The sequence below is a fragment of the Neofelis nebulosa genome, chromosome X (assembly GCF_028018385.1).
Source record: "Neofelis nebulosa isolate mNeoNeb1 chromosome X, mNeoNeb1.pri, whole genome shotgun sequence".
Classification (NCBI taxonomy): Eukaryota; Metazoa; Chordata; class Mammalia; order Carnivora; family Felidae; genus Neofelis; species Neofelis nebulosa.
In genome coordinates, this window is record NC_080800.1 from 97281024 (window position 1) to 97308210 (window position 27187).

The 27187-nt window shown below is 44.3% G+C and overlaps 1 protein-coding gene and 1 long non-coding RNA gene across 8 annotated transcripts in view; both read left to right on the forward strand.

The window, feature by feature from the left end:
* DOCK11 (dedicator of cytokinesis 11) overlaps positions 1 to 27187 on the forward strand; it is a 201496-nt gene that overhangs the window by 155989 nt on the left and 18320 nt on the right. For all 7 annotated transcript variants that reach the window (XM_058714236.1, XM_058714237.1, XM_058714233.1 and 4 more), the window contains 5 exons: positions 1491 to 1604; positions 4356 to 4571; positions 4661 to 4718; positions 15537 to 15643; positions 22947 to 23069. In XM_058714236.1, the coding sequence (XP_058570219.1) occupies positions 1491 to 1604; positions 4356 to 4571; positions 4661 to 4718; positions 15537 to 15643; positions 22947 to 23069 (618 nt within the window). The remainder of the gene's footprint in view (positions 1 to 1490; positions 1605 to 4355; positions 4572 to 4660; positions 4719 to 15536; positions 15644 to 22946; positions 23070 to 27187) is intronic.
* Positions 10730 to 11078, forward strand: LOC131502957 (uncharacterized). The gene is made up of 2 exons (XR_009257285.1): positions 10730 to 10959; positions 10990 to 11078. It is a non-coding gene; the product is annotated as an uncharacterized LOC131502957 (long non-coding RNA).

Below are 27187 nucleotides of genomic sequence, written 5' to 3' on the forward strand. Positions count from 1 at the left end.
TAAGTGAGATAAGGAAATACCACACCAAATATTGGTTGGAGAACATGACCGGTGAGAGCCCGTACGTTACGGTAACAGGTTTTTTAGTTTGTTTTTCACGTTCCAGCATGCCCGGTTTGTAAAGGATGAGAGACGGCTCAAGGTTTAGTGGAAAGCATGGGTTTTGGAAGCACACCTACCTGGGTTTAAATCCTAGTTTGGCTACTTGCTTACCGTGTGACCCTAGGCGAGTTACTCCATCTGCCTTTAACCGTGTGCCTCATCTGTGAAACGAGGCCAACTCAAACAGGTATTGTCGTCACCCCCCTATTACAAATGGGGAAAGTGAGGCACAGAAGGGTTCCATAGCTTCCCCACAGCCACACGGTGAATAATTGATAGAGTCAAAACTTGAAGCGAAGGCAGTTTGACCCTAGAGCTTGTGCTCCTTGTTCCCACAAAGCCCTGCTTCCCGGGAGCGGCCATCGACACCTTAACGTGAATCATTTAGGTAATCATCCAAGGGAGCTTGAGAGATTCAAATCCCCATCAAAGGCCCTTCTGTCCACTGCTGTCTAAACTAGACAGACCCCAGCGAGAAGCCAAGAAGGGAGCTGAAGTCCTGGAGTTGGGAGTGTGGCACACGGAAATAGACCAGCAAAAGGCGGGCGAGAGGCCGTCAGAGACAAACGTCATTTGTTCCCGGCTTTGCCGGAGCTACTCCTTAGCAAAGCGTGTTTAGAGTGGGGGTCTGACTGCCCCTGTTAGCAGTTCATGATTTTGAAAACCGTGTTAGATCTAGCTGTGCTATGAGTTTGGAACAGCCATTCACCTCTAAACCAAGAAACGTCCCAATAACATTTGTCACTGGGACCTTTGGAGCTGCTCTTACACTAGAAGAATTTAAACCCCTCACGTATGAAGAAACTCGATTATGATGGAACTGTGAGGCATTTTAAAAAATCTTTTTAAGTGTATTTATTCTAAGAGAGAGGGCAAGCAGGGGAGAGGCAGAGAGAGAGAGAGAGAGAGACAGGAAGAGAGAGCATCCCAAGCAGGCTCCGTGCTGTCAGCACAGAGCCCAAGGCAGGGCTCGATCTCACAAACCGTGAGAACATGACCCGAGCCAACATCAGGAGTCCCACGCTTAACCGAATGAGCCACCCAGGCACCCCAGTGAGGCATTTTTAAAAGAAGCATTTCAGGGGCGCCTGAGTGCCTCAGTCAGGCATCCAACTTCGGCTCAGATCATAATCTCGAGGTTCCAGCCCTGCACCGGGCTCTCTGCTGTCCACACGGAGCTCGCTTCTGGTCCTCCGTCTCCCTCTCTCTCTGCCCGTCCCCTGCTCATGCTCTCTCTCTCTCAAAAAGAAATAAACATCTAAAAATTTTTCAAACAATAAAAATAAAAGAAGCGTTTCCTACGGGTGCTTATGGGCTCATACAATGATGAGGATAAGCAGCATTTGTTCAAAAGACACTCGAAAACCAACGTGTGCTTCCTCCTACAGATCATAATTGCTGTGAGCCAGCTGATAGCCGACGTGGCACTAAGCGGAGGATCGCGATTTCAGGAATCCCTGTTCATTATCAACAATTTTGCAAACAGTGACAGACCTATGAAGGTACGTCCTCACTACAAGTAATAAACTAACACCACATTCACTGTCAGAGAAGCTTACACTCCTGTAGTCAAACCCTCATTGGACTCACAGCTTTTGATGGCACAGGGCGTATATAGAACGTGGGTTTCACGAGTCAAGGCTCTGTTTGGTACGGCATCCAGAGCACCGCCCCGTACGGAACAGAGCTTCAGTATTCGTTGACTGGACGGATGAATGACTATGTTATGTATACACAGCTGTTAGAGCTAGTAGGATTGGAATTTTTTCCTGAGCTTGATTTCTACACTTGCTCAGACAAGGCATGGATTCTTTTTTGACTACCATTTGGCTACCAATACCATTTATGGTATTGGTTAATGAAGCACTGAGTTTGAACTTCCACAAAATGTCACTGAGAGTGGCCAACGGAGGAGGAATAACGCAGAAGGAATTCACCACTTGATGGTCTTCTGAGTTTTGAGAATTATCTTTGAACTGATTATGGCTTGCCGTGGATATGTGTGGGCAAACCCAAGGCCAAGGCTGTCGTTCTCCGGTACCAGCTGGCTGAGGCCAAGCCTAAGACCCTGACCACCGGTCCTGTTCCTTACCCACATACTCAGAACCTATACCATTGTAAAACTTCGTTTGTCTTGTTGCACGGAAAACAGGTTCTGATCTTCAGCGATGCATGTGTACAAGGGAAGAAGAATCTTTTTGTCAGTCAAGGACTTTTCCTCCCCAGGGGATCATCGCCATTCTTGGGAAAGGTCATCCTCCAGGATAATTTGACCATATTGTGTAAAAACTGTAAGAAAAAAAAAAAAAACCACAGTCACAGCATACTTGATGTTTGGGACGTGTAGAATCTGTGTACCAAAAAATAATTCCCATAGGAACGTTGCTTAGACTGAAAAAAAAAAACAAAAAACAAACAAACAAAAAAAAAAACAACACTGATTAGTGCCAGCCATTCTCAGGCTGGGAAAGTTTGCTTTTCAGCCAGTTCTACTGGTTCCCCGGGAGATCAGCGTATGCTCCAACTAATCCCATGAGCACAAAAACATTTTATGCCATTTAGGATCTCACACTCTGAGAGTTTATTTTACCACTTGTGACCATCCTTAATTCTTTGTTATATAAAAGTTGTCTTAGCATCATTTTCAAAGTAAATGAGGTCTGTATTGGCTGACCTTGGTAAGAAATCTTTTTCATGACTCATTTCTGAAATGACCTCGCTTTACTCTGGTGGGGCTGTCATTACCAATAAACCCTATGACAACAAGTTATGCCTTCACCCCGGGAAATGGGACTGCTACTGGGGTATAAGAAGGAACTTTATTATATGTAATAATTATTTTCGAAGGGATCAGGAAGGCACTTTGAAAAACCGTTTCCTCCACAGTTGGTTACATTCCCATTGAAAAGCTCCCCAACCCCTGTATTGTCCCTTCCTCATCTTCTCTGAATCCTACGGATAACTGTGATTACTCCCTTGGGGTTAAGAGGAAGTGAGAATACGTTCTTAGTAGCGGCCAGGATAAAAAGGAAACTGTAGCTTAATGGGTTTGGAGGACAAAACAACATTTTGAGAGAGGCTATTCACTCTTCAGGGTTTTCTGTGATTCACAACCTTTTAGTTGTGTAAATGGAAATCGTTACGGTATTGGTGTAAGGTTTTTCCTTTAGTGTACGTGGCAGTGTTTGGATGGAAGAGTGGCTGAGATCACTAGTCTGGAACCCGAATGTCTGGGTATAAATCCTGTCTCTACCACCTAACCAACTGTGATGCGTTGGCCAAGCTATGTAACTGCTGTGCGCCTCAATTTCCCTTTATAAAACGAATTATAATGGTACTTATTTCATAGGGTTGCTGCAAAAGTTAAAACATGTAAGGCACGCCTAGACCATACGAGTACCTAGTAAGCTGTCGATTTTTAGTTACCGTTATAACTAAAATCACACAATAATGGCAAATAATTCTCCTGGCTGTCGAATTTACCGTGGACAAGCTGGAAAGCTGGAGTTCAGGGCCAGGTAGTCTGCCTCCAGATCCATGCTTTTATGTATTGTGAATATACTGCCGTCAAGTTTAGAGCCTTTGAAGCCTGAGCTCATTGGACATTTTAAAAAAGAATTCATTTAAACGGCTTCAGGGGTGCCTGGGTAGCTCAGTCGGTTAAGCATCTGACTCTCGATCTCGGCTCAGGTCATCACAGTTCGTGAGATTGAGCCTCATGTCGGGCTCTGTGCTGACAGTGCAGAGCCTGCTTGGGAGTCTCTCTGTCTCTGTCTCTGTCTCTGTGTCTCTCTGCCCATCCCCCACTCATGCTCTCTCCCGTGTGTGCTCTCTCTCAAAATAAATGAGCGTTAAAAAAATAAAGCTCTTTATTTTTTAATATTTATTTATTTAATTTTAGAGAGAGAGCACGAGCAAGGGAGGGGCAGAGGGAGAGAGAGAGTGAGAGAAAGAGACACTCTTAAGCAGGCTCCGTGCTCAGTGCAGAGCCCGACACAGGGCTTGATCCCACAATCCCGGGATCAAGACCTGAGCCGAAATCGGGAGTTGGATGCTCCACACCGACTGAGCCACCCAGGCACCCCGTACAAAGAAAAAATCAAAGCTCCGTAGACACATGGGTATACCAAGAACTGCAATCAGGAATATAAGTCATGGGATTCCCAGGATTGGATGCCAAGGCTTAGAAAGCACATGGGTAATATTGATAAACATGTCTTTTTTGTTTGTTTGTTTGTTTGTTTTGAAATTAGGCCACCGCTTTTCCCACAGAAGTCAAAGACTTGACCAAGAGAATCCGTACCGTCCTTATGGCCACCGCTCAGATGAAGGAGCATGAGAAAGATCCCGAAATGTTAATTGATCTCCAGTATAGTCTAGCCAAGTCCTATGCGAGCACCCCGGAGCTCAGGAAAACCTGGCTTGACAGCATGGCCAAGATTCATGTAAAAAATGGAGATTTTTCAGAGGTGACTGCTTCGGGCTTTGTTCTAAACACCACCCTGCAGAAAGCTCTGGAACGCATTCTGACCGCTCTTCCTTTGTCATCCTTTTCCAGGCAGCAATGTGTTACGTGCACGTGGCAGCTCTGGTTGCCGAGTTTCTCCATCGAAAAAGTAAGAGATTTCTGCTCCTAGAGACGGGGAGAATTTCAGTTAGCCCCGGAGTTTTTCTCTTTGTAGCTTGAATGTGATACGATTGAGCTCTGAAATATACGTTCATCTTTAGCCTCAGTTGGTGTTCAAACAGAAGGTGTTGGAAAACTGGATTATTCGCTTTGCCTTCTGCTTTCATTGAGAGTACAGGAATAAGTTAAATAGCACAGGGCCAGGCCTGATGCCCAATGTTTATTTTCCAAGACCGTCTCCCTGGAACACTGCCACAAATTAAATTCTTCTCGGGGCTCATGAGGAGCTCTGGTGAATACAGATCATTTGTTTTCCCCTCATCCGTCTCAACTTCAAAAATGCACCCAGGTTACAGCTCCATAGCCACTTTAGTGCAATAATACTTTGGTATTAACAGGGACTCGGGGCGAGGGGGCCCCTGGGTGGCTCAGTTGGTTGGGCGTCCGACTTCGGCTCGGGTTCATGATCTCACGATTGGTAGGTTTGAGCGCCGCATCGGGCTCTGTGCTGACGGCTCAGGGCCTGGAGCCTGCTTCGGATTCTGTGTCTCTCTGCCCTTCCCCTGCTCATGCTCTGTCTCTCTCTCAAAAATAAATAAACATTAAAAAATTAAAAAAAAAAAAAACCAATATGAAAAGGGAGTCAGGAGGCGCCTGGGTGGCTCAGTCGGTGAAGCGTCCGACTCTTGGTTTCGGCTCAGGTCATGATCTCGTGGTTCGTGAGTTCAAGCCCCTCATCGGGCTCCACGCTGCCTGTGCAGAGCCTGCTTGGGATTCTCTCTCCCCCTCTCTCTGCCCCTCCCCTGCTCTTGCGTGCTCTCTCTTTCTCTCTCTCAAAATAAATGAACCTAACAAATAAATAAAAGGGAGTCAGCGCATTGGCAAGATGGCCAAGTAAGATGCCCCTTGTTTCTGTATCCCCCCCCCCTCAGCAGTTTGCCATCCGTCTGCGGACAAAAGTGCCTCTGTGGGAGCTGTGGGATTCAGCACCATACAGCCAGGGACCTGGGAGGAGTCTCCCCCACCTGTGCCTCTCAGGTAATAGGCAGACAGACCTTGGTCCTGGACGTGGACCCTGTAGTGGCTCATGAACTGGCCCTAGCCTTTCTCAGCTGTGGTCTGAGCACACCTGGAGAGCCCCGTCTTAGATAATCATCCACAGACCAGAGGACCTTGGTGGACGTCCAGGAGGCCCGTGGCAAAGTTCCAGCATGCCGTTGGAGCAAAACAAATACAAGTTCAGATGCATCGTAGAGGGTGAAAGGAACGGTTTGACTTAACTCATGTCACCCCTTCCCCAAGGTGGCACAGCTCCGTGCCAAGAGAGACCTTCTCGCCCATGATTTCTTCTGTGGGGAACAAGTGGGAGCATGTGAGTGGGCCCCTCGCATCCGCAGCAGTATAAGGCCTGCCAAAGAGACGCATTTCTCTCTTGCCCCATCCGGGGTACCTGGCTCATGAGCCGCGTGACTAGGGGCAGGAAGAGGTGGGAGTAGATCGGACTCTTAGAGGGCCTTAAAGAGACGTGGATCCTGCTAACCGCATCGCAGGCTCCATCTAGAAGCCCAAGGCACTAGGGACACATAGCTCATGGATTCCTGCCCCCACCCCCACCTAGCCCACAGGCACCTCCAGTGCTCTGTGCATCTAAACCCTGCACTCCTTTATCCTATAGCCGGCTCCCTGTGTGTGCTCCTGATGGGTGGCTAAGAGCAAGCCTTGGCAGCCGACTAGAAGGCCATCCAGCATCTGTGGGCCACTAAGAGACCACACGCTTGAACTTTAGCACTTTGGCCTGGTGTGTTGCACGATGGAGAGAAGGCATACAAGCCTCAGAAATCTGCCTCAAAACGGGCACCTGGGTGGTTCAGTCGGTTAGGCGTCAGACTTCGGCTCAGGTCACGGTCTCATGGTTCACGAGTTCAAGCCCCGCGTCGGACTCTGTGCTGACAGCTGGGAGCCTGCAGCCTGCAGCCTGTAGCCTGCTTCAGCTTCTGTCTCCCTCTCTCTGCCCTTTCCCCTTTCCCACTCTGTCTCTCTCTCTCCCTCAAAAATAAACATTAAAAAAAATCTGCCACAAAAGGGAGCAAGAAGATGAAGCCAGTGTATCCGTAGGAGGTCCGTGAAAGCCACAGACTCCGTAGCAGGGCAGATGGAAGGTGTTTCTCCCCCAAAGTCAGCCAGTAAAGGTGGTTGGAGGTGACTGCTACTTCAGATGCAAAGACAGCCATGCAAAAGACTTCAGAGAACAGGAAAAATGAAGGCAACATGGCACCACCAAAGGCTCCCAATAACCTTCCAGTAACCCAGGCCAAAGTCCTGGAGATCTGCAATGTACCTCATGAAGAATTCAAAATAGCTGTTTTAAGGAAGCTTAATGAGCTATGATAAAACAGAGAGTTCAATGAAACCAGGAGAATAGTACAAGAACAAGAAGTTAAACGCAGATAGGAAATTAAAAAAAAAAAATTCTGGCATTGAAGAATACAATGAATGAAGTGAAAAATGCAACAGCATTGCCAACAGAGTGGATCAAACAGAAGTAATCTGTGAATTGGAAGTCAGGACCTTTGAATTTGTTTCATCAGAGGAGAACAAGGACAAAAGAATGAAAAAGAGTAAAGAAGCCTCCGGGCGTGATCTTTGGGATAGCATCAAAAGAAACAATCTGTGAATTCTTTGAGTCCCAGAAGGAGAAGAGAGGGAGAAGGAGACAGAAAACTTTTATTTCAAGAAATATAACTGAGGACATCCCAAATCTGGGGAGAGATTTGGACATCCATGTTCACGAAGCTCCTAGCGTTTGAAGCTCCAAACTCTCAACATAAAGAGAGCTTCTCTAAGACCCGTTATAAGAAAACTATCAAAAGACCAAGAACCCCAAGGCAGCAATAGGAGAGAAGTTTGTAACTGACCAGGGAACCCCCATAAGGCCATTGGTAGGTTTCTCAGCAGAGCCTTGCAGGCAAAGAGAGAGTGCGATGAAGTATTCAAAGAGCTGAAAGAATAGAACTGCCAGCCAAGAGGACTCCAGTAAAGTTGTCCTTCAGAAGTGAAGGACCGATAAAGACATTCCCAGGCAAACAAAAGCTGAAGGAGTTCATCCCCACTACACCCACCATGCAAGAAAGGCTGAAAGGAGTTCTTCAAGCCGAAATGAAGAGATGCTAGTTAAGAACATGAAAACCTGTGAAATGGATCCATAAGAATGGATAAAGAAGGTGTGGCACATATACACAATATTCAGCCACAAGAGAGAAGGAAGTCTGGCCAGTTTGGGCAATATGGATGGCCTAGCGTAGCATGGCATAGCATTATGCTAAGTGGAATGAGTCAGAAAGAGAAAGACCAACACTGTATGATCTCACTTTCATGTAGCATCTAAAAACTCGAAACCACAGAGGCAGAGCGTGGAATGGTAGTTGCCAGAGGCTAGGGGGTGGGGAAAGTGGGAAGACGTTGACGAAAGGGTACAAACTTTCAGTTAGAAGAGGAATAAATTCTGGGGATCTAATGTACAGCCCAGTGATGATAGTTAATACTGTATTATATACCTGAAAGTTGCTGAGAAAGCGGATCTTAAATATTCTCATCTCCCCGCAAATGGTAATTATGTGTGTGGGGGGGGGGCATTCATTCCGCAATATACGCGTATCAAATCAACGCACACACCTTAAACTTACACAGTGTTCTATTTCAGCTGTGTCTCAACAGAGCTGGCGGGGAGGGGAGGGAAGGAGAAACAAAAGGGGAGTCGGGGGTCTTGAAGGGCTTCAGGATCCAGCAGATCCAATTCAAGAATCTGCCTGAAAGCTTCCCTTTCCAAAACCAGTATTGTTGACTACTATAAAACTACTCAAATAGTAAAATAGTTGACTTAGAAACCTTCTGCTCTCTATCATAACGGCCAAGCTAGTGCCTTTATGGTAGTTAAATGAGTAACATCAGGGCAAAATGAAACCATCTCGTGGAAGCCTTATCACTCTGGTTTGATCTAGGAGAACACGGCCACGTTTTGTTTTGTTTTGAATTCCTACAGTTAACTATATAGCTTCCATTTTACATCTAAGGCTCAGTTGATTGCCTCATATAATAATACCACCCATGTGGGGAGAACCTCTTTATACATAAAGAGTCATCCCAAGCATGGTATCATGAATAAAACGTAGATTCATTTTATTATTTTTTTAATTTTTTAATTTTTAATTTTTAATTTTTTTATTTTTATTTTATTATTTTTTATTTTTTTATTATTATTTTTAATGTTTATTTGAGAGTGGGGGGAGGAGAGTGTGCATGAATGGGGGGGGCAGAGAGAGAAGGAAGGAGAATCCCAACAGGCTCCACGCTGTCAGTGCAGAGTCTGACACGGGGCTCGATCTCAGGAACCATGCGTTCATGACCTGAGCCAAAATCAAGGGTCAGGCGCTCAACTGACTGAGCCACCCAGGCGGCCCTTTTTCACTTAGATTTTAAATTAACACTTTCTGTTTGGTACTGAAATATTTAACAACCCGTGTGTTTGAAATTGGTAGACTCTAGTGTTCTCCTTTGAGTGCCTAGACTTGGTTTTAAAATGGAAAAATAATAATTATCAAAAGAAGGCCCCATCTGAGGGTTTTTTTTCCCCCTACATCACCAGTCTGCCTGTGAAATTATAGTCAAAATAAATATTGAAATTGTACATCTGCAGTTCCAAATAAACTGATACGAGAACTCAAAACACGGTAATGCATTTTTAGGTGTAGTTTTCCGACAAACGAGGGTAGTATTATCTCCTCTCTCTAATTAGAGAAATCTGCAAAAAGATTTTTATGTCCACAGAGTATAAAACCGTACCCTTTAGATGTTGAAAATTGTTAAGTATATTAAAATATTTCCCTAGATTTTTTCCCCATAGGTACAAAGACTTAAAATTAGGCAACAATCAAGAATTATTAATCTCCACTATCAGTCCTTAAACTTTGAAAATACAAGACTGGGCAAGATAGCAACTAAAATAGAATATAAATATTGCTGTGGTTTGTTGGACATGAGTAGTTGGGGGCAGCTAGCCTGTACACAAAACAATGCGACCTGTTTCAGTAAGTGGAAATAGTGCTTTAAAAACTTTTCTAAATATTTGAGTAGAGTTGACACACGATGGTACATTAGTTTCGAGTGTGCAACATAGTGACTCAACCTCTCGGTATGTTATGCTGTGCTCACCACCAGGGTAGCTACCGTCGGTCACCGTACAAGCTACTGCAATGCCATCGACTGTACTCCCTGTGCTGTGCCTTTTATTCCCCTGATTATTCACTCCATAGCTGGAAGCCTGTATCTCCCACTCCCTTTACCCATTTTGCCCATCCCCCTCCCGCTTAAATATTTACTTCTTAATACCCCAAGGTGTTTAAGAGTTTATCCTTCCTATAAAGCAAAGAGTCCCTCTCTGAGTAGGAAAAAAATGTTTTGCATTTATTTTTTTTTTCTTCAACGTTTTTTTTTTTTTTTAATTTTTTTATTTTTGGGAAGAGAGAGACATATCATGAACGGGGGAGGGGCAGAGAGAGAGGGAGACACAGAATCGGAAACAGGCTCCAGGCTCCGAGCCATCAGCCCAGAGCCTGACGCAGGGCTCGAACTCACGGACCGCGAGATCGTGACCTGGCTGAAGTCGGACGCTTAACCGACTGCGCCACCCAGGCGCCCCAAATGTTTTGCATTTAACAAAACATGTTAACATTTAGGAGTTCATGTATTTATTTATAGGCCCCTTTTATTTTTAAACCTGGAAAATCCTACTTGCTTAAACTAGCCAACCTTATTCTAAGGGTGGCTCAGTTGGTTAACATCTGACTCTCGATTTCGTCTCAGGTCATGATCTCATGGCTCGTGAGTTCGAGCCCTGTGTCGGCAGCGCAGGGCCTGCTTGGGATTCATTCTCTCTCTCTCTCTTTCTCTCTCTCTCTCTCTTTCTCTCCCTCTCCCTCTCCCTCCCTCCCTCCCTCCCTCCCCCTGTCTCGGCGTCCCCCCCTCCCCCCGCCTTCTTTCAAAATAAATAAACTTAAAAAAAAAAAACTTAAATGGTGGCAGTAGTAAAATCCTCAGGGTGCCCCCACCCTTGGCTTTAGTCATTCAGATGATCCAAAACACTTCTTTTGGTGATGAGTTGATTAAACTATGACAGTTATACCAATAGACCCTATTAATTGAAAACACAAGTTAAAAATTTAATCTGTTAACCTGTCATCTAGCCTGAGAACTTCATGATCTAGATAAGAGCTGGCTATTTACAGAGTAAATAAAACAAACATTTGAGTTCAGCGCTGAAAAAAAAAAGATTTTATTAGTCCTTAAGACAGACTTCACAAAAATAGTTGAGCAGTTCCACAACCCTTTGTTTTCTACTGTTAAGCGTCCTTTGATAATGAAGACAAAAGGGAAGGAGAGTTAGAAAGTATTTTAAATCTTGGCCATAGCAATTGCAAAAATTTTGTTTTCTCAAACTCCTAAGCCATTTCTCTTGAAGTCATTATAAAGTGCTTCTTTTAATCAAGATGAAATGAAATACTACTTACCAGCTGACATATTGGAAACAGATGTTCTGATGAGAGTTTTTTTTTTTTTTTTTTAAAGAGTTTGTTCCATTGGGTGGTTGCCTAAGCAAGCAAAGGCTTGGGCCCCTGTCCCCTAGGGCTGACTACAAAACACCAGTGATGGCTTATTTCTAGATCCTTCTTTTTTCATGTTTCAAGCACTGGACTGAACGGGAAAGGGGGAGGAGGTGTGCAGTTTTCCCTGCCCCCACCCTTCTTTCAGTCAAGCCCTTGCTCTTCCTCCCGGAGAGACCTTAAGGATACCCTTCTCTTCCTTTGACCTAAGTTCCCTCTAAGTGGTGATACTTACTGGGTGTTGGGTACTCTCACCCCCACGGATCTAAAAAGAAAAAAGGTCTCAATGTCCCTATTTCGGTTCTATCTGAGAACACCTCCCTCCCCCCCCCCCCCCCCAAGTATTCTAGATCTCATTCTTTGGAGGCGAGACTTGATGTACCTCTTCCTGAGAGAGGGCACAACTATTCTGACCCGGGGAAGACAAGAGTCAGGTGTCTGAGTCCTTCCACCACCACTTGGCATCCAAGGCTCAGCAAAGCTTCAGTCCTAGAGGCCCCCCTCCCCCCGCCAACAACCCAGAAAAAGGAATTTCCTTTCCCATAGAGTCTGTTCCTTTCATTCCTTATAGGGTAATGTTGCTCCCTTTCCCAAGTCTTTTTACCCAGGATCTGATAGCTTAAGTTCCACAGGCTTTTTATTTCCTGACTCCTTGCCAATCACAGCCCTACCCGCCTTTTGCCTCCCCTCCCCCCTCAGGACTTTTAACCTCTTATCCTTCTTCTGACTAGCGGTCTTATTTTACCAAGGGTTGAACTGCCTCCCCACCCTCCAAACTCCTCCCGGCTTTTATTTTTTCCTGGGACACTTGTGCTCAAGGTAATGGTCTGTCCTTGGACAGTGTGCATCTTGCTTTCCCTAGGACAGCAGTCAGGACTACAGAAGCTATAGCTTTGAAGGGCAAGGTCAGGAATCCAGGTCATATACCAGAAAGATTGATAGCAGACTCTTGAAGACCACCTTATATAATGCTGCAGAGTGCTATGTGAGATCCCCAAAATGCGTGCCTCCCTCTGTTGGGATATATACACTGGCCACTTCCAGATTCAGCAGCTTATTTCATCTAAAAATCTTTCTAAGGGCACCTTGGTGGCCAACCTCGGCTCAGGTCACGATTTCGCCGTTCACAAGTTTGAGCCCCACGTTGGGCTCTGTGCTGACAGCTCAGAGCCTGAAGCCTGCTTCGCATTCGGTGTCGCCCTCTCTGTCTCTGCCCTCCCCACTCGTACTCCGTCTCTTCTCTCTCAAAAATAAACATGAAAAAAAAACTTTAAAAATCTTTCTAGGTAGGGCTAAGGGCAATCAGAAATTTCCCCAAGCATTTTAAAGAGCCTCACAACAAAAAGGGTCCTTATGTCATTGGATAGTTTGGTGGGTGCTAATAACTTATGCAAACAAGGGGGATATATTCTCCTCTAGGTAGAGATACGTCATTAGGCATAGGACTCCAGATAACACGCTTACCACGTATAGTGGACTCTGAAGCTAACAATCCATGAAGCAGACAACAAACTCCCAAGTGGGCATTGACCTGTCAGATTATGAGAAAAAACATAATTTGCCCTCCTTATACTTAAAATATATACTTGAGGGGCGCCTGAGTGGCTCAGGCAGTTAAGCGTCCAACTTCGGCTCAGGTCATGATCTCGTGGTTCATGAGTCCGAGCCCTGCATCAGGTGCTGTGCTGACAGTCGGAGCCCGGAGCCTGCTCCAGATTCTGTGTCTCCTTCTGTCTGTCTCTCAAAAATAATAGACATTAAAAATAAAATAGAATATATATTTGAAATCTACTTAAAATTTACTTAAAATACCTCTCCCAAGATGCTTTAGCCTCATCTGATCTCAGGCACAGGAGTGTGCCCCTTTTTGTCCTCCCCTAAATCACAGCATTCTAGAAAAATCCTAGATTTGGGAATCACTTGAAAGTCTCAGAGCAGGGGCGCCTGGGTGGCGCAGTCGGTTAAGCGTCCGACTTCAGCCAGGTCACGATCTCGCGGTCCGTGAGTTCGAGCCCCGCGTCAGGCTCTGGGCTGATGGCTCGGCTCGGAGTCTGGAGCCTGTTTCCGATTCTGTGTCTCCCTCTCTCTCTGCCCCTCCCCCGTTCATGCTCTGTCTCTCTCTGTCCCAAAAATAAATAAAAAACGTTGAAAAAAAAAAAAAGTCTCAGAGCAGACAGGCATTTTTTTCCCTAGTCGTGGACCGAGCTGCCAGAGTCCTTTTCTTTGTTGAGGACCGTTGGGGGCCCCCTTCCCTACCACCTAGCTCTTGACTTCGCAGAGTTGATCAAGTGGGACATTGTCTCCTACATTTCAGAAAGTTCTCCTAACGCACTATTCAAAGAGTGGCCGATCTGAGAACTTTGTTACTGGGTCACAACAAGCTAAGGAGTATTATCCTGAGTGGAAATCAGCTATGTCACTGAGTGTATTTAATTTAGCAGACTTTTTTTTTTTTCCCCATAGACTCAGTTGAAGAAGGAAATGATGAATTGATTTACGTTCGGGTGCAAGTTCCTTGTCTTGTTGTGGTCCAGCACTTTGAACAGAACTTGCCTCGAAGTCTATAACAGACCATTTTAGGCATGCTTCTCTTCAGAAATGAAGCGCATTCCGCTCTGTCTTCAGTGTCTTTTATTACCTAATTTCTTTCAACAAAAATGGCCCTGAAGGCCATTGGGTCAAAGTAAATCTCATTTTCATTTCTTTTTTTTTTTTTTTTAATTTTTTAAGTGTATTTATTTATTTCGAGAGAGGGGGAGTGCGAGCGGGATAGGGACAGAGAGAGAACGGGGAGAGAATCTGCCTAATGCAGGGCTTGAACTCAAAAGCCGGGAGATCATGACCTGAGCCAAGATCAACGGTCGGACGCTTAACTGACTGAGCCACCCAGGCGTCCCTTATTTTCACTTCTGCCTCGCCTTTCTTCACAGAAATCCACTGACTGCTCCCTCTGTGTCTCTCCGTTCTTGAAAAAGCACTTCAGAATAACCCCATCTTCCCTCTCCAGAAGTCTGTCTCTCTCTCATAGAAGCGTGGTGCTTATTTGATAACTCACGCTCTATCAAGCATCTTACAAGACGATGTATGTGTGTAGCCTTCATTTAGACCAGGGGAGCTGGCAGAACCCCAGCCCTGATACCTGACCTTTCTTTCTGCCAGAATTCTGAGAAATCTCTTAAATACGGGGAAGCCTGACTCTCTTAAACCTTCCTTCTTCTTTTCCCAAGAGTGTTTGGACACATGCACAGAGTATGTAGGGCAACCACAAAGCCTGCCTTCTATACCTGAACTCTTGCTTGACGGCAAACATTTGGTCCACGATCCCACAGCAGCTGTTCCCAGCTTCAGCTCACTTGCTACTTCCCAGGGCAATCTAACTCTGAAAGCGTGCTGATTCTCCCAGGGCCTGTCCCCTTTCTCCAAGGACGCTTCAGTCCTGCCACATGTTTTCTCTGCCTCTCTTACAAGTCCTAGGCTAGGCTTCCTCCAGCCACCCAACCCACTTCCTTTTTCCAGTTCTTCAGGAAAATTAGGAACTGGAAACGGTTACCAAAGCACATTCCCTGGCTGCCTGAAAAGTACATGCCCTTTTTGGTTAGGTGACAGACCAGAAACACACAGGATCAAAGCGGTCAGTTACACTAGGAAACATTTACTATACTAGCCACTGAGGATGATGCATGGTCAGAGAATGAACCTGACTTGTTAGTAACTTGAGCTCGCTTTTCGGGAAAAAGACTGGTAGAATGTGTAATAGATGGGAATAATTTGCAAAATTCTTTACAAGCGGAAAATTGCCACTAATGGCTTTGACCGGCACAAAAATATCTGTGTTTGTTTTTCAGGGTGAGCAGTCCACGTAAGGCTGTTCTTCACAAAGCACTTTTTAAAAAATAAATGTACTGGGGCGCCTGGGTGGCTCAGTCGGTTGAGCATCTGACTTAAGCTCAGGTCATGATCTCACGGCTCGTGGGTTCCAGCCCCACATTGGGCTCTTTGCTGACAGCACGGAGCCTGGAGCCTGCTTCAAATTGTGTCTCCCTCTCTCTCTGTCCCTCCCCCACTCATGCTCTGTCTCTCAAATAAATAAATGAATGAATGAATGAATGAATGAATGAATGAATTTACTTCACTTCTTTCTATGCATACAGAATTATTCCCGAGTGGATGTTCAGCCTTCAAGAAAATAACTCCCAATATAGATGAAGAAGGAGCAATGAAAGAAGATGCTGGAATGATGGATGTCCATTACAGTGAGGTAAGATTCCGGGGCCTGCAATGCCAGTTACATAAATCTAACTTCTTAAAATTTATATTAAAAAATTATTACAGCTAACCTAATTTGGAAGGTAACCAAGGGCTGATGAACTATAAGCATTAAAACTGCCCAGGGCAGAGATGTCCCTATTTGGAATGTGGAGCCTGGCCTCTGGAGCGGTTCCTGTTGTCTGGTTTTAGAGAGGCAGTATTTATCATCTTCAAATTACCATCCCAGTAACCAGATCAGGGTCCACATACTTTGGAAAAATCTCCATAAAAAATAGAGTTAACGATGCAACAGCTGAGCAGTATCCGCAGAAAAGTATTTTCTAAACTGGAAAATTTCTGCCGTAAACTTCTTATGGGTAGCAAAACAGCTTTAGTCGTCAATCAGTGAATACGTATTGACTTAGGAACAAGGCTCTGGACTTGGTGATATAGGAGCTGTAAAATAATTACATATGGCTAATCCCTGACCTCCAATATCAACCTGAACAGCTAATATACCTACATGGAAATGGGTAAAAAAAAAAAAAAAAAAAGACTATGCCATTTGAATAATGGCCTCAGTGTGCTCCATGTAAAGTCAAAGGTGAGAGAGATGCCTTTGAGCTGAAGTAAAACAGAGGAGGTATGATCAGAGAGGGGTGGAGAAAGAGGACACTCTGGAGGCAGTCTAACAGAGGAGGATAGTAGCAGGGACCAAAGTTCAGAGGTGGGAGGGGCACCTGGGTGGCTCAGTCTGTTAAGTGTCTTGACTTCGGCTCAGGCTCAGGTCATGATCTCGCGGTCTGTGAGTTCGAGCCCGGTGTCCGGCTCTGTGTTGACAGTTCAGAGCCTGGAGCCTGCTTCGGATTCTGTGTCTCCTTCTCTCTCTGCTCCTCCCCTATTCAGCCTCTCTCTCTCTCTCTCTCTCTCTCTCTCTCTCTCTTTCTCTCTCTCTCTCAAAAATAAATAAACATTTAAAAAAAGGAAAGAAAGAAAGAGCCTTGATCCTGACTCTTTTTAATACTCTCAAGGGGACGGGTAACATTTCTTATCAGTCAAGAACTCCGATCTGTTTTGTATGTAAACACATTTGTTGGAACTCTTTTGTGTTCTACAGTAAAAATTTATATATTTTATTTGATGTATACAGATAGAATCCTGTTCCAAAAGAGCCCTTGTATATTTCAGTTTAGGTAAGAAGGCTTCCTCCTCATGCCCTCACCAGTGGAAAAATAACCAACACTGATTTGTGAGTTTTATTGAAAAGTACAAACGTTTGTCTATTTAGTGCCTGTATTTAAACGCATGAATGAAACCAATAATAGTGAAACTTAATTTGTTTCTCAAATGACTTTTCTGACCTTTGATTTTCAATAGTTTGTAAAGATATAATTAGCATACAGTCAAATGCACATTCCTAAATGAACAGTTTGATGAACTTTGACAGTTGTATGCACCCATGTAACTTCCCATCAGAAACAAGAAAGAGAACACGTCCATTCTCCTGGAAAGTTCCCTTGTGCCCATTTCCAGTCAGTCCCTCCTCCCCCACCATCTAATTTCTCACACCATAGATGAGTTTTGCCTGTATTTTGGTGCCATAAAAATGGACTCATTCATTCCATTCGATACCTACCGTTTTGTATCTGGCTTCTTTTGCTCACCCTAATGTTTTTGAGATACATCCACGTTGTTGAGTATATCAAAAGTTTGTTCTTTTTCGTTACTAAATAATACTCCATCGTATTGATATCTGATTTGTTTTTGTAATCCATTCTCCTGTTGATGAACTTTGGATTGTTTCCAGTTCAGGGCTGTTAGGAATAAGGTTGCTTTAACCATCCTTATCTATGCCCTTTTGTGGACATATGCTTTCATTTTTCTTGGGTAAATACCTAGGAGTGAAATTGCTGGATCCCCGGGAGGTTGTGTATTTCATTTTCTACGAAATTGCCAAAGAGTTTTTCAAAGTGAATGGCCCGTTTTATTCTCCCGCCAGTAAACAGGTGAAAGTTTCAGTCGGTCGAGATCCTCACCGACATCTGATATGGCTGATTTTTTTTTTAATTTTTATTTTTGCCATTCTGTTAGGCATGAATTGGTATCTCATTGTGTTTTTTTAATTTATATTTTCCTGATAATTAATGATGTTGAGCACTCTTTCATATGCTTCTTAGCCTTTCATATGTCTTCGTTTGTGAAATGTGTGTTCAGGTCTTTTTCATTTTTAGAAATGGCATTGTTCGTTTTTTCATTGTTGACTCGTAGACGTTTTTTGTATGTTCCGGATATAAGTTCTGTGTCAGATATATGTGCTGCAAATTTATCTTTGATTTGCTTATTCATTGCTTAATTGAGTCTTTTAATTTAATTGAGCCAAAAAGTTTGGTTTTGATGAAGTCCAGTTTCCCATTTTAATGGTTTGTTCTTTTTGTGTCTGGTCTGAGAATTTTTTGCTTACCTCCAGATTGTAAAGATATTGTCTTACACTTTCTTTTTTATTTTTTATTTTTTTGAGATTTTATTTTTAAGTAACCTCTACACCCAACATGGGGCTTGAACTCACAGCCCCGAGAGCAAGAGTCGCACGCCCCTCTGACAGAGCCAGCCAGGCGCCCCTTACATTTTCTTCTATAAACCCTGGATATGAGTTATATATTTAGGTCTGTAGGGGCACCTGGGTGGCTCAGTCGGTTGAGCATTCAACTTCGGCTCAGGTCATAACCTCACGGTTTGTGAGTTTGAGCCCCGCGTCGGGCTCTGTGCTGACAGCTCAGAGTCAGGAGCCCGCTTTGGATTCTGTGTCTCCCTTTCTCTGTGGCCTTCCCCTGCTCATACTCTGTCTGTCTGTCTGTCTCTCATAAATAAACGTTAAAAAAATTTGTTTTTAATTTATATAAGTCTGTAATCTAAAATACATTCTTGAGCATGGAATTAGATAGAGGTCAAGGTTCAAGGCAGACATTTAGATGGTTCATACCCTATGGGGGAAAATAAGACTTTCCTTTTGCCTGATCGAATTCCTTTGGTGCCTTGGTTAAATTTCAGTTCTGTGTATGTGTGCAGCCTATTTCTGTACTCTGTTCTATAGCACTGACCTGTTTCTCCATCTTGATATGAATATGACACCATTTCGATGGCTTTCACTTTATAAGTCTTGAAATCAGGTAATGTTAGCCCTCTAACTGTTTTTTTCAAACTCATCTTGGCTATTCTACACCCTTTGAATTTCCATATAAATTTTAGAATCCTCTTTTCCACTTCCTCAAAATAGCCTGCTGGAAGTTTTCGGGGGATTTTGTTAAATTTATATACGAGTACATGGAAAATGGCAAGCTTAGCAATATTGAGTCTTTCAGTGAATATTTATTTAGGTCACCTTTAATTTCTCCCAACAGTATTTTGTGATTTTTTTTAGGGCAGAAGTCTTCTGCTGAGTTTATTGTTAGATAATCGATGTTTTGTTGCCACTGTAAACAGTATTGCTTGATTTATTTTTCAATTTGTTGTTGCTAACATATACCACTACAGTTGATTTGTGTATGTTGATCTTGTAATCTGCAACCTTGCTAAGTATGCTTATTGGTTTTAGTAGTTTGTTTATTCTTTAGGCTTTTCTATATATACAATCATAGCATTTGCACAGACAGTTTTATATTTGCCAATCTGTAGGACTTTTCTCTCTTTTTCTTGCCTTGTGCTGCCTAGGACCTTCAGCATAATGTTGAATTCAAGCGGTGAGAGCAGGCTTTTTTTTTTTTTTTTTTAAGTTTATTTATTTATTTTGAGACAGAGAGAGTGTGTGAGCAGGGGGAAGGGACGGAGAGAGAGGGAGACAGAGAATCCCAAGCAGGCCCTGTACTGTCAGCCCAGAGCCCAATGCGGGGCTTGAACTCCCAAACCGTGAGATTGTGACCTGAGCCGAAACCAAGAGTCGGACGCTTAACCGACTGAGCCCCCTGGGCGCCCCGAGAGAAGACATTCTTGACGCGTTCTCAAACTTATGAGAACAGCATTCAGCCTATAGATTTCTCACAGATGCCCTTTATCAGATTGAGGAAGGTCTTGCCTAGTCCTTGTTTCCGGAGAGTTCTTTTTTTTTTTTTTTTTTTAATTTTTTTTTTAACGTTTATTTATTTTTGAGACAGAGAGAGACAGAGCATGAACGGGGGAGGGGCAGAGAGAGGGAGACACAGAATCGGAAACGGGCTCCAGGCTCTGAGCGGTCAGCACAGAGCCCGACGCGGGGCTCGAACTCACATACCGCGAGATCGTGACCTGAGCCGAAGTGGGACGCTTAACCGACCGAGCCACCCAGGCACCCCTGGAGAGTTCTTTCTTAGTATCACGAAGGGATGTTGAGTTTTTTTCAAATGCTTCCTCTGCATCTATTACTGGAGGTACCGTGTTTCTCTTTTATTCTGCTTTGTTCTTTATATTACACTGAATTTTTTTCCTAATTGTAAACCAGCTCTACATGCCTGGGACCCAGTAGTTTGTCACAGATTTTTAATTACCCCCAAAGTTCTTCCTTCCGACTGTTACTGGAGATTTTAAGTTGGCTATTAAATGTTAACATACATTTATTGAAGCAGCAACAGCTAATGACCATCTATGCACCGCCACTATACTGGTGACTAAAGAAACCAATAAAAATAAGATCTCATTACTACCCCTGAAGGGACCCGGCCTATTTGGAAAGTCAGGTACATAGATGAGGGACAAGTATGATGATAGATACCCACCCGATGAATGACCAGAGTAGGATAAAAGGCATCTAGTGTCTTGCTCCTCTGTATTCATGAGGAGAAGGATCCCAGAAGAGGTGATCTTAAAGAGCGGTCTTAAGGGAGTTAACCAAGTAAGGGGAGGAAAGGGCAGAGGGCACAACAGGAGCAAAGGCACAAAGTTAAGACAACACCGTGGTGCTTCAGGAGAACTACTAGGAGTTCATTGTTGTTGGAGCATAAAGTACAAGGCTGGGCCTGGTGAATGATAAGATTATAGAAATATCAGCCAGACTATTGCAAGCCTTGGGCGCCAAGTGAAAGAACTTGTCCTTTGCTCTTTGAAGGAAGCGATAATAGCCATCCTGAGGTTCTAAGAAGGGGAGTGGGATGTGGTCTGGTATGCATTTTCACCAGAAGCCTGTGGCGCATACTGAAAAGTGCCAAGGCCGGAGGCAGGAAGATCGATTAGAAAAAAATAACGAGGTCTTAAGCTTTAGCCGGGAGAGTAGAAATGGAGAGGAAGGGTCAGATTTGAGAACTGTTGAGAAAGCAACACTGGCAGAAGTCAGCGGTGAGCTGATTGGAGGGTGAGTGAAGAGAGCGCGTGTCCGTTTTCCGGAACCGAGGTAACAAAGTATGCGCTCGTTCATTACCTCACAGTTCCAGCATCCAGAAGTCTGAAGTCAAGGTGTCAGCAGGACCGTGTTCCCTCTGAGACTCTGGGTAGACTCTTTCCTCGCCTCTTCCCAACTTCGGTGGTAGCCACTGGTCTCTAGGTCCCTTGACGTCATAGCTGCGTTACTCCAGCTCCGCCCCTGGAGTCAGGTGGCGTTCTCCCCGCGCGTCTCTGTCTGCTTGTGTGGACATCACTCCTGTTGGGTTAAGGGCCCAGCCTCCTCCCGTCTGACCTCACTTGAACTAACTCTACCCGCAGGGGCCCTGTTTCCACAAATAAAGTCACACTCTGAGGTACTGGGGGTCAGGACTTCAACATCTCTTTTTGAGGGACACAAGTCACCCCATGACAGGGCCAAGTCAAAAGTACTCTTACGTTTCCTAGCTAAGGGTTCGTAGGGTGTCGCCCCCGGCTAGGTAGAAAGCACAAGTGAAAGAACTAGGTTAGGAAGAAGTTGAGTTGAGAATTGCCTAAAGGGCATACAGGAAAAACTGTCTTAGCATTCAGCGCCGTAAACCTCAAGAAGATCTCTTTAAGATGGAAACACGCTGGGGCGCCTGGGTGGCTCAGTCAGCTGAGCAACTGACTTTGGCTCGGGTCACGATCTCAAGGTTTGTGAGTTCCAGCCCCACATCAGGCTTTGCACTGACCACGCGAGCCTGCTTCGGATCCTCTGTCTCCCTGTCTCTCTGTCCCTCCCCCATTCACTCTCTGTCTCTCTCAAAAATAAATAAACATTAAAAAAATAGATAGAGGGGCAACTGGGTGGCTCAGTCGGCTAAGCGTCCGACTTCAGCCAGGTCACGATCTCGCGGTCCGTGAGTTCGAGCCCCGCGTCAGGCTCTGGGCTGATGGCTCGGAGCCTGGAGCCTGTTTCGGATTCTGTGTCTCCCTCTCTCTCTGACCCTCCCCCGTTCATGCCCTATCTCTCCCTGTCTCAAAAATAAATAAACATTAAAAAAAAAATTTAAAAAAAAAAAGATAGAAACAGGCTGTTGAGACTCACAGATAGTGTCAGCAATGGGCCTCATCTTTTTATTGTCGAGATGAGGGTTCATAAAGTAACTTACAGCAGCTGTTATCATTCTGGCGAGGTCAGAGATCTCTGTCTTGAGCTATTATCCTGTCCTTCTCACAAACTTTAGGGCCGGCAGTCAGGAAGGAAGCATTGTTTATCAAGACTGCATCATTTTAGTAAACATGTTTATCACTAACACAGCAGCTTGAAAGTTGTCCAGTCTTCTGAACGCTCTATTACATTATGTGTAAATATAACTTCAGTATAAAAAGGAAGCTGTGAACATTTATAGGCTTAGGGGAATTTACCTTATCAGACATACAGTTTGGAACAAATAATATATCCCCTTTTAAAGATACTCCTTCTTGGGGGCGCCTGGGTAGCTCAGTCAGTTAAGCGTCCGACTTCGGCTCAGGTCACGATCTCGCGGTCCGTGAGTTCGAGCCCCACGTCGGGCTCTGTGCTGACAGCTCAGAGCCTGGAGCCTGTTTCGGATTCTGTGTCCCCCTTTCTCTCTGCCCCTCCCCTGTTGATGCTCTGTCTCTCTCCGTCTCAAAAATAAATAAAACATTTTTTAAAAATTAAAAAAAAAAAGAAAACAGATACTCCTTCCTAATGGGTTACATTTCTAAGTACAGTTAACATCCTCGCTATGTGAGTAAACGATATCCATAGGTACGCTTCACTATTATCAATATTGATTTCATATTTTTAAGAGTGGTTTCAGTTTCAGACATTACAAGCGTTTGATTTAGAAAATAGAGTCACACAAGCATACTCCCTTCTGTACACGTTGTTTGTTCTCTACGAACTTGAAACGGTTCAAAATTTCTTTGCCAAAACTCTAAAACCACCTCTAATTCCTGATTGCATTTTGCCCTTAACGCAGGAAGTTTTGCTGGAGTTGCTAGAACAGTGTGTGGATGGCTTATGGAAAGCAGAACGTTACGAAGTCATTTCTGAGATTTCCAAGTTGATCATTCCAATTTATGAGAAACGTCGTGAGTTTGAGGTAGGTAATTGAAACATTCGCATCATTGGGGGCGCCTGGGTGGCTTAATCAGCTGAGCCTCTGACTTTGACTCAGGTCTTGATCTCGAGGTTTGTGAGTTCGAGCCCCACATTAGGCTTTGTGCTGACAGCTTGGAGACCGCTTTGGATCCTGTCTCCCTCTCTCTCTCTCTCTCTCTCTCTCTCAGAAATAAATAAACATTAAAAAAAAGTCTAAACACTTGCATCATTGGCCTAAACTATATTTTATTTTGGTCTCGGAAAACACGGTAACATCGTTATGTTCCTATTCCTCTACTATGTGTCCTCTGAGGAATAAAAGGTTAATTATATCATGGCATTTGTGTTTTATTGTAGAACATAGATACTTAACTATGTTGTGTTGACACATTTGTCCAGTCTGAAAGTTCCTATCCTTAAAAGTCCTGTGGCATCCTAAAATCAGAATCCTACCTTATATTCCTATAAATTTTCCAAAGGAAATTGAGGGTAAAACATCCAGAATATAAATTAAATTTTAGATTATACAAGTGGTTCTTAAAACATTTTAATCTAGCACCTCCCCCTCCACTTCCCCTCAGGGCATAAAAAATTCAGTGTTGTCTTCACCAAACCTTCGCCTAATAAAGGTATGGAATCTCCTGGGCACCTGGGTGGCTCAGTCAGTTAAGCATCCGACTCTCGATTTCAGCTTAGGTCATGATCTCATAAGTTTGAGCCCCACGTCGGAGCCTGATTGGGATTCTCTGGCCCTCTCTCTGTGCCCCTGCCCCTGCTCTCTCTCTCTCTCTCTGAAAATAAACTTAAAAAAATAAAAAATAAAAAGCTATCGAATTTCCATGTTGTCCCGGGAAGAGTCATAGGCTTTTATGATTCTTTGCAGTTCAATGGGGAGACCAAAGGGGCTGGTAGCCCTACTGTGAGGAGTTTTTTTCCAATTTAGTCTGTCAGATAAAGCTGTTGGTAAAGGGTAATTAATAAAGAATGTAGGATAATGAATACCTGTTGCCACCGGCCCAGGTTTTATATTCAAGTCTTGGAGTCCAAATCATAATTTCTACGCCTATCGTATTAGGAAGGGGTGGTTTAGGATCCAAGCCTTCTTTAAAAAATGTTTATTTATTTTGAGAGAGAGAGAGAGCACATGAGCAGGGGAGGAGCAGAGTGACATAGCACGAGAGAGAGTCCCAAGCAGGCTCCACGCCCGGCCCAGAATCCATCGCAGGGCCCAGTACCATGAACCGTGAGATCGTGACCTGGGCTGAAATCAAGAGTCTGACGCTCAACCAACTAAGCCACCCAGGCGCCCCTCAACCCCTTTTTTTAAATCTTTTTTTTTTTTTTACGTTTATTTATTTTTGACACATAGAGAGACAGAGCATGAACGGGGGAGGGGCAGAGAGAGAGGGAGACACAGAATCGGAAGCAGGCTCCAGGCTCTGAGCCGTCAGCCCAGGGCCCGACGCGGGGCTCGAACTCACGGACCGTGAGATCGTGACCTGAGCTGAAGTCAGAGGCTTAACCGACTGAGCCACCCAGGCGCCCCTCAACCCCTTTTTTTAAAAAGCAAAGCAATTTGGGGGCGCCCGGCTGGCTAGGTCGGTTAAGCGTCCGACTTCGGCTCAGGTCATGATCTCACGGTCCGTGAGTTCGAGCCCCGCGTCGGGCCCTGTGCTGACGGCTCGGAGCCTGGAGCCTGTTTCGGATTCTGTGTCTCCCACTCTCTCTCTGCTCCTCCCCTGTTCATGCTCTGTCTCTCTCTGTCTCAAAAATAAATAAACGTTAAAAAAAAAAAAAAAAGCAAAGCAATTTATCCTTAAGTATAGCAAGTACGCTTTCATCGTTTTCCCAGAAGGAAAACACATACATTTAATATCATCTGCACTGTTCTACTCTCTCTTCAGACTGGCCCTGATCAAACTCACTTTTTCTTCCCAGGTTCTAGGCCTTTTCTCTCTCTGCCGTAGTTTTGGGGTATGTGAGGCATGCCTGAAAAATCATAGCGGAGTTCGAGTGATTCTATTAATAACTAAACCTAGGTCATAGAGGTGGCAAAGAATAGCCCACAAGATGATTGCCCCTTTTAGCAAAACATGACATCCTAAGAACCTTTGTAAAATTTCCAGAATACCCGCTTTCTTACCAGCTTGAAGATAAGGCTATTACAACCCCAGGGAGGGGGCGCCTGAGTGGCTCAGTGGGTTAAGCGTCTGACTTCAGCTCCGGTCGTGATCTCACGGTTTGTGGGTTCGAGCCCCGCGTCAGGCTGTGACAGCTCAGGCTCAGAGCCTGGGGCCTGCTTCATATTCTGTCTCATTCTCTCTCTGTCCCTCCCCAACTTGTGCTCTGTCTCTCTCTGTCTCTCAAAAATAAATAAATGTAAAAAAAAAATCTTAAAAAGAAAAAGAACCTCAGGGAGTATTTTGCTGCTCAATCAACTAATAGGGAAGAAAGAAAAATATATCTTTACACATGAAAGGAAACGCTGTTTTCTATAGGGACACTCCTCCTATTCCCTTGTCGGCTTGTAAAGGTCTGTGCGGATCCCCTAGTGTTCCACATGAGATGTAGTCCTTGTTTCTCGGACACTGATATATCATTTTTCACTGCATCTTTATGGGACGGGCTGAAAAAGTGTCAGAGACAGCATCCATAAAGATAAGGAAGATTTCCCTCAAATTGAGCACAGTCTCTCTGTGCTCCCCGTTTTTATCAAGGTGAAATTCACGTAATACACAATTAACCATTTTTAAAGTGTACGATTCAGTATCATTCAGTGCATTCGTGATATTCTGAACCCGCCACCTCTCTCTACTTTCAAAACGTTTTCATCACCCCAGAAAAACACATCCTACCCACTAAGTGGTTCCTCCCCCTCCCACCCGCCATCCTCTGGCAACCACTAATCTGCTTTCCATCCCTATGGGTTTCCCTATTCTGGATGTGTCATTAAAAAAGGATTCATAGAGATGTGACCTTTTGTGTCTGGCTTCTTTCATTTAGCATAATATTTAGAGGTTCGTCCACGTTGTAGAGTCTGTCACAACTTCATTCCTTTTTATGGCTGAATGATTTTCCATTGCGTGGCTACGCCACGATTTGTTTATCCACGTATCCATTGACAGACATCTGGGTTGTTTTCACCTTTTGGCTATCACAGAGAGTTGCTGCTGTTGTGCACATTCGTGTCGACGTTTCTGCACGACAACTGTTTTCATTTATCTTGGGTATATACCTAGGAGTAGAATTGCTGGGTCATGGGATGATTTTATGTTTAACGTTTTAAGAAACCACTGAACCGTTTTCCCTTTTCCCTTCCCACCAACAATGTATACGTTCCACAGTCCGACCAACACCTGTTGTTTTGGGTTTTTCATGAAAGCCATCTTCGTGGATGTGAAGTGTGTTCACATTATGGTATTTGATTTGTATTTCCTTATGACCGAGGATCTTGAACATCTTTTTATGTGCTTCTTAGCCATTTGTATATCTTCTTTGGAGACATGCTTGTTCAAAACCTTTGCCCCTTTTTAAATTGGGTTGTCTTTTTGTTGTTGAACTGTGAGAGCTCTTTATTATTTTCTGATACTAAACCTTTATCAGATTTGTGATTGGCAAATATTTTCTCCCATTCTGTAGGTTGGCTTTTCACATTCTTAATAATGTTCTTGGCACAATGTGCTCCCTTTTTCTGGGTACAGATGAGGTGGCTCAGTCGGTTGAGTGTCCAACTTCGGCTCAGGTCATGATCTCACACTCCGTGAGTTCAAGCCCCACGTCGGGCTCTGTGCTGACAGCTCAGAGCCTGGAGCCTGCTTCGGATTCTGTGTCTCCCTCTCTCTCTGCCCCTCCCCCACTCATGCTCTGTCTCTCTCTGTCTCAGAAATAAATAAACATAAAAAAATTTTTTTTTAAATAAAAAGAAAAGTAATCCAAATTAGGGACGCCTGGGTGGCTCAGTCAGTTAAGCATCCGACTTCAGCTCAGGTCATGATTTCACACTCTGTGAGTTCGAGCCCCGCGTCGGGCTCTGTGCTGACAGCTCAGAGCCTGGAGCCCGCTTTGGATTCTATGTCTCCCCCTCTCTCTGCCCCTCCCCTGCTCATGCTCTGTCTCTCT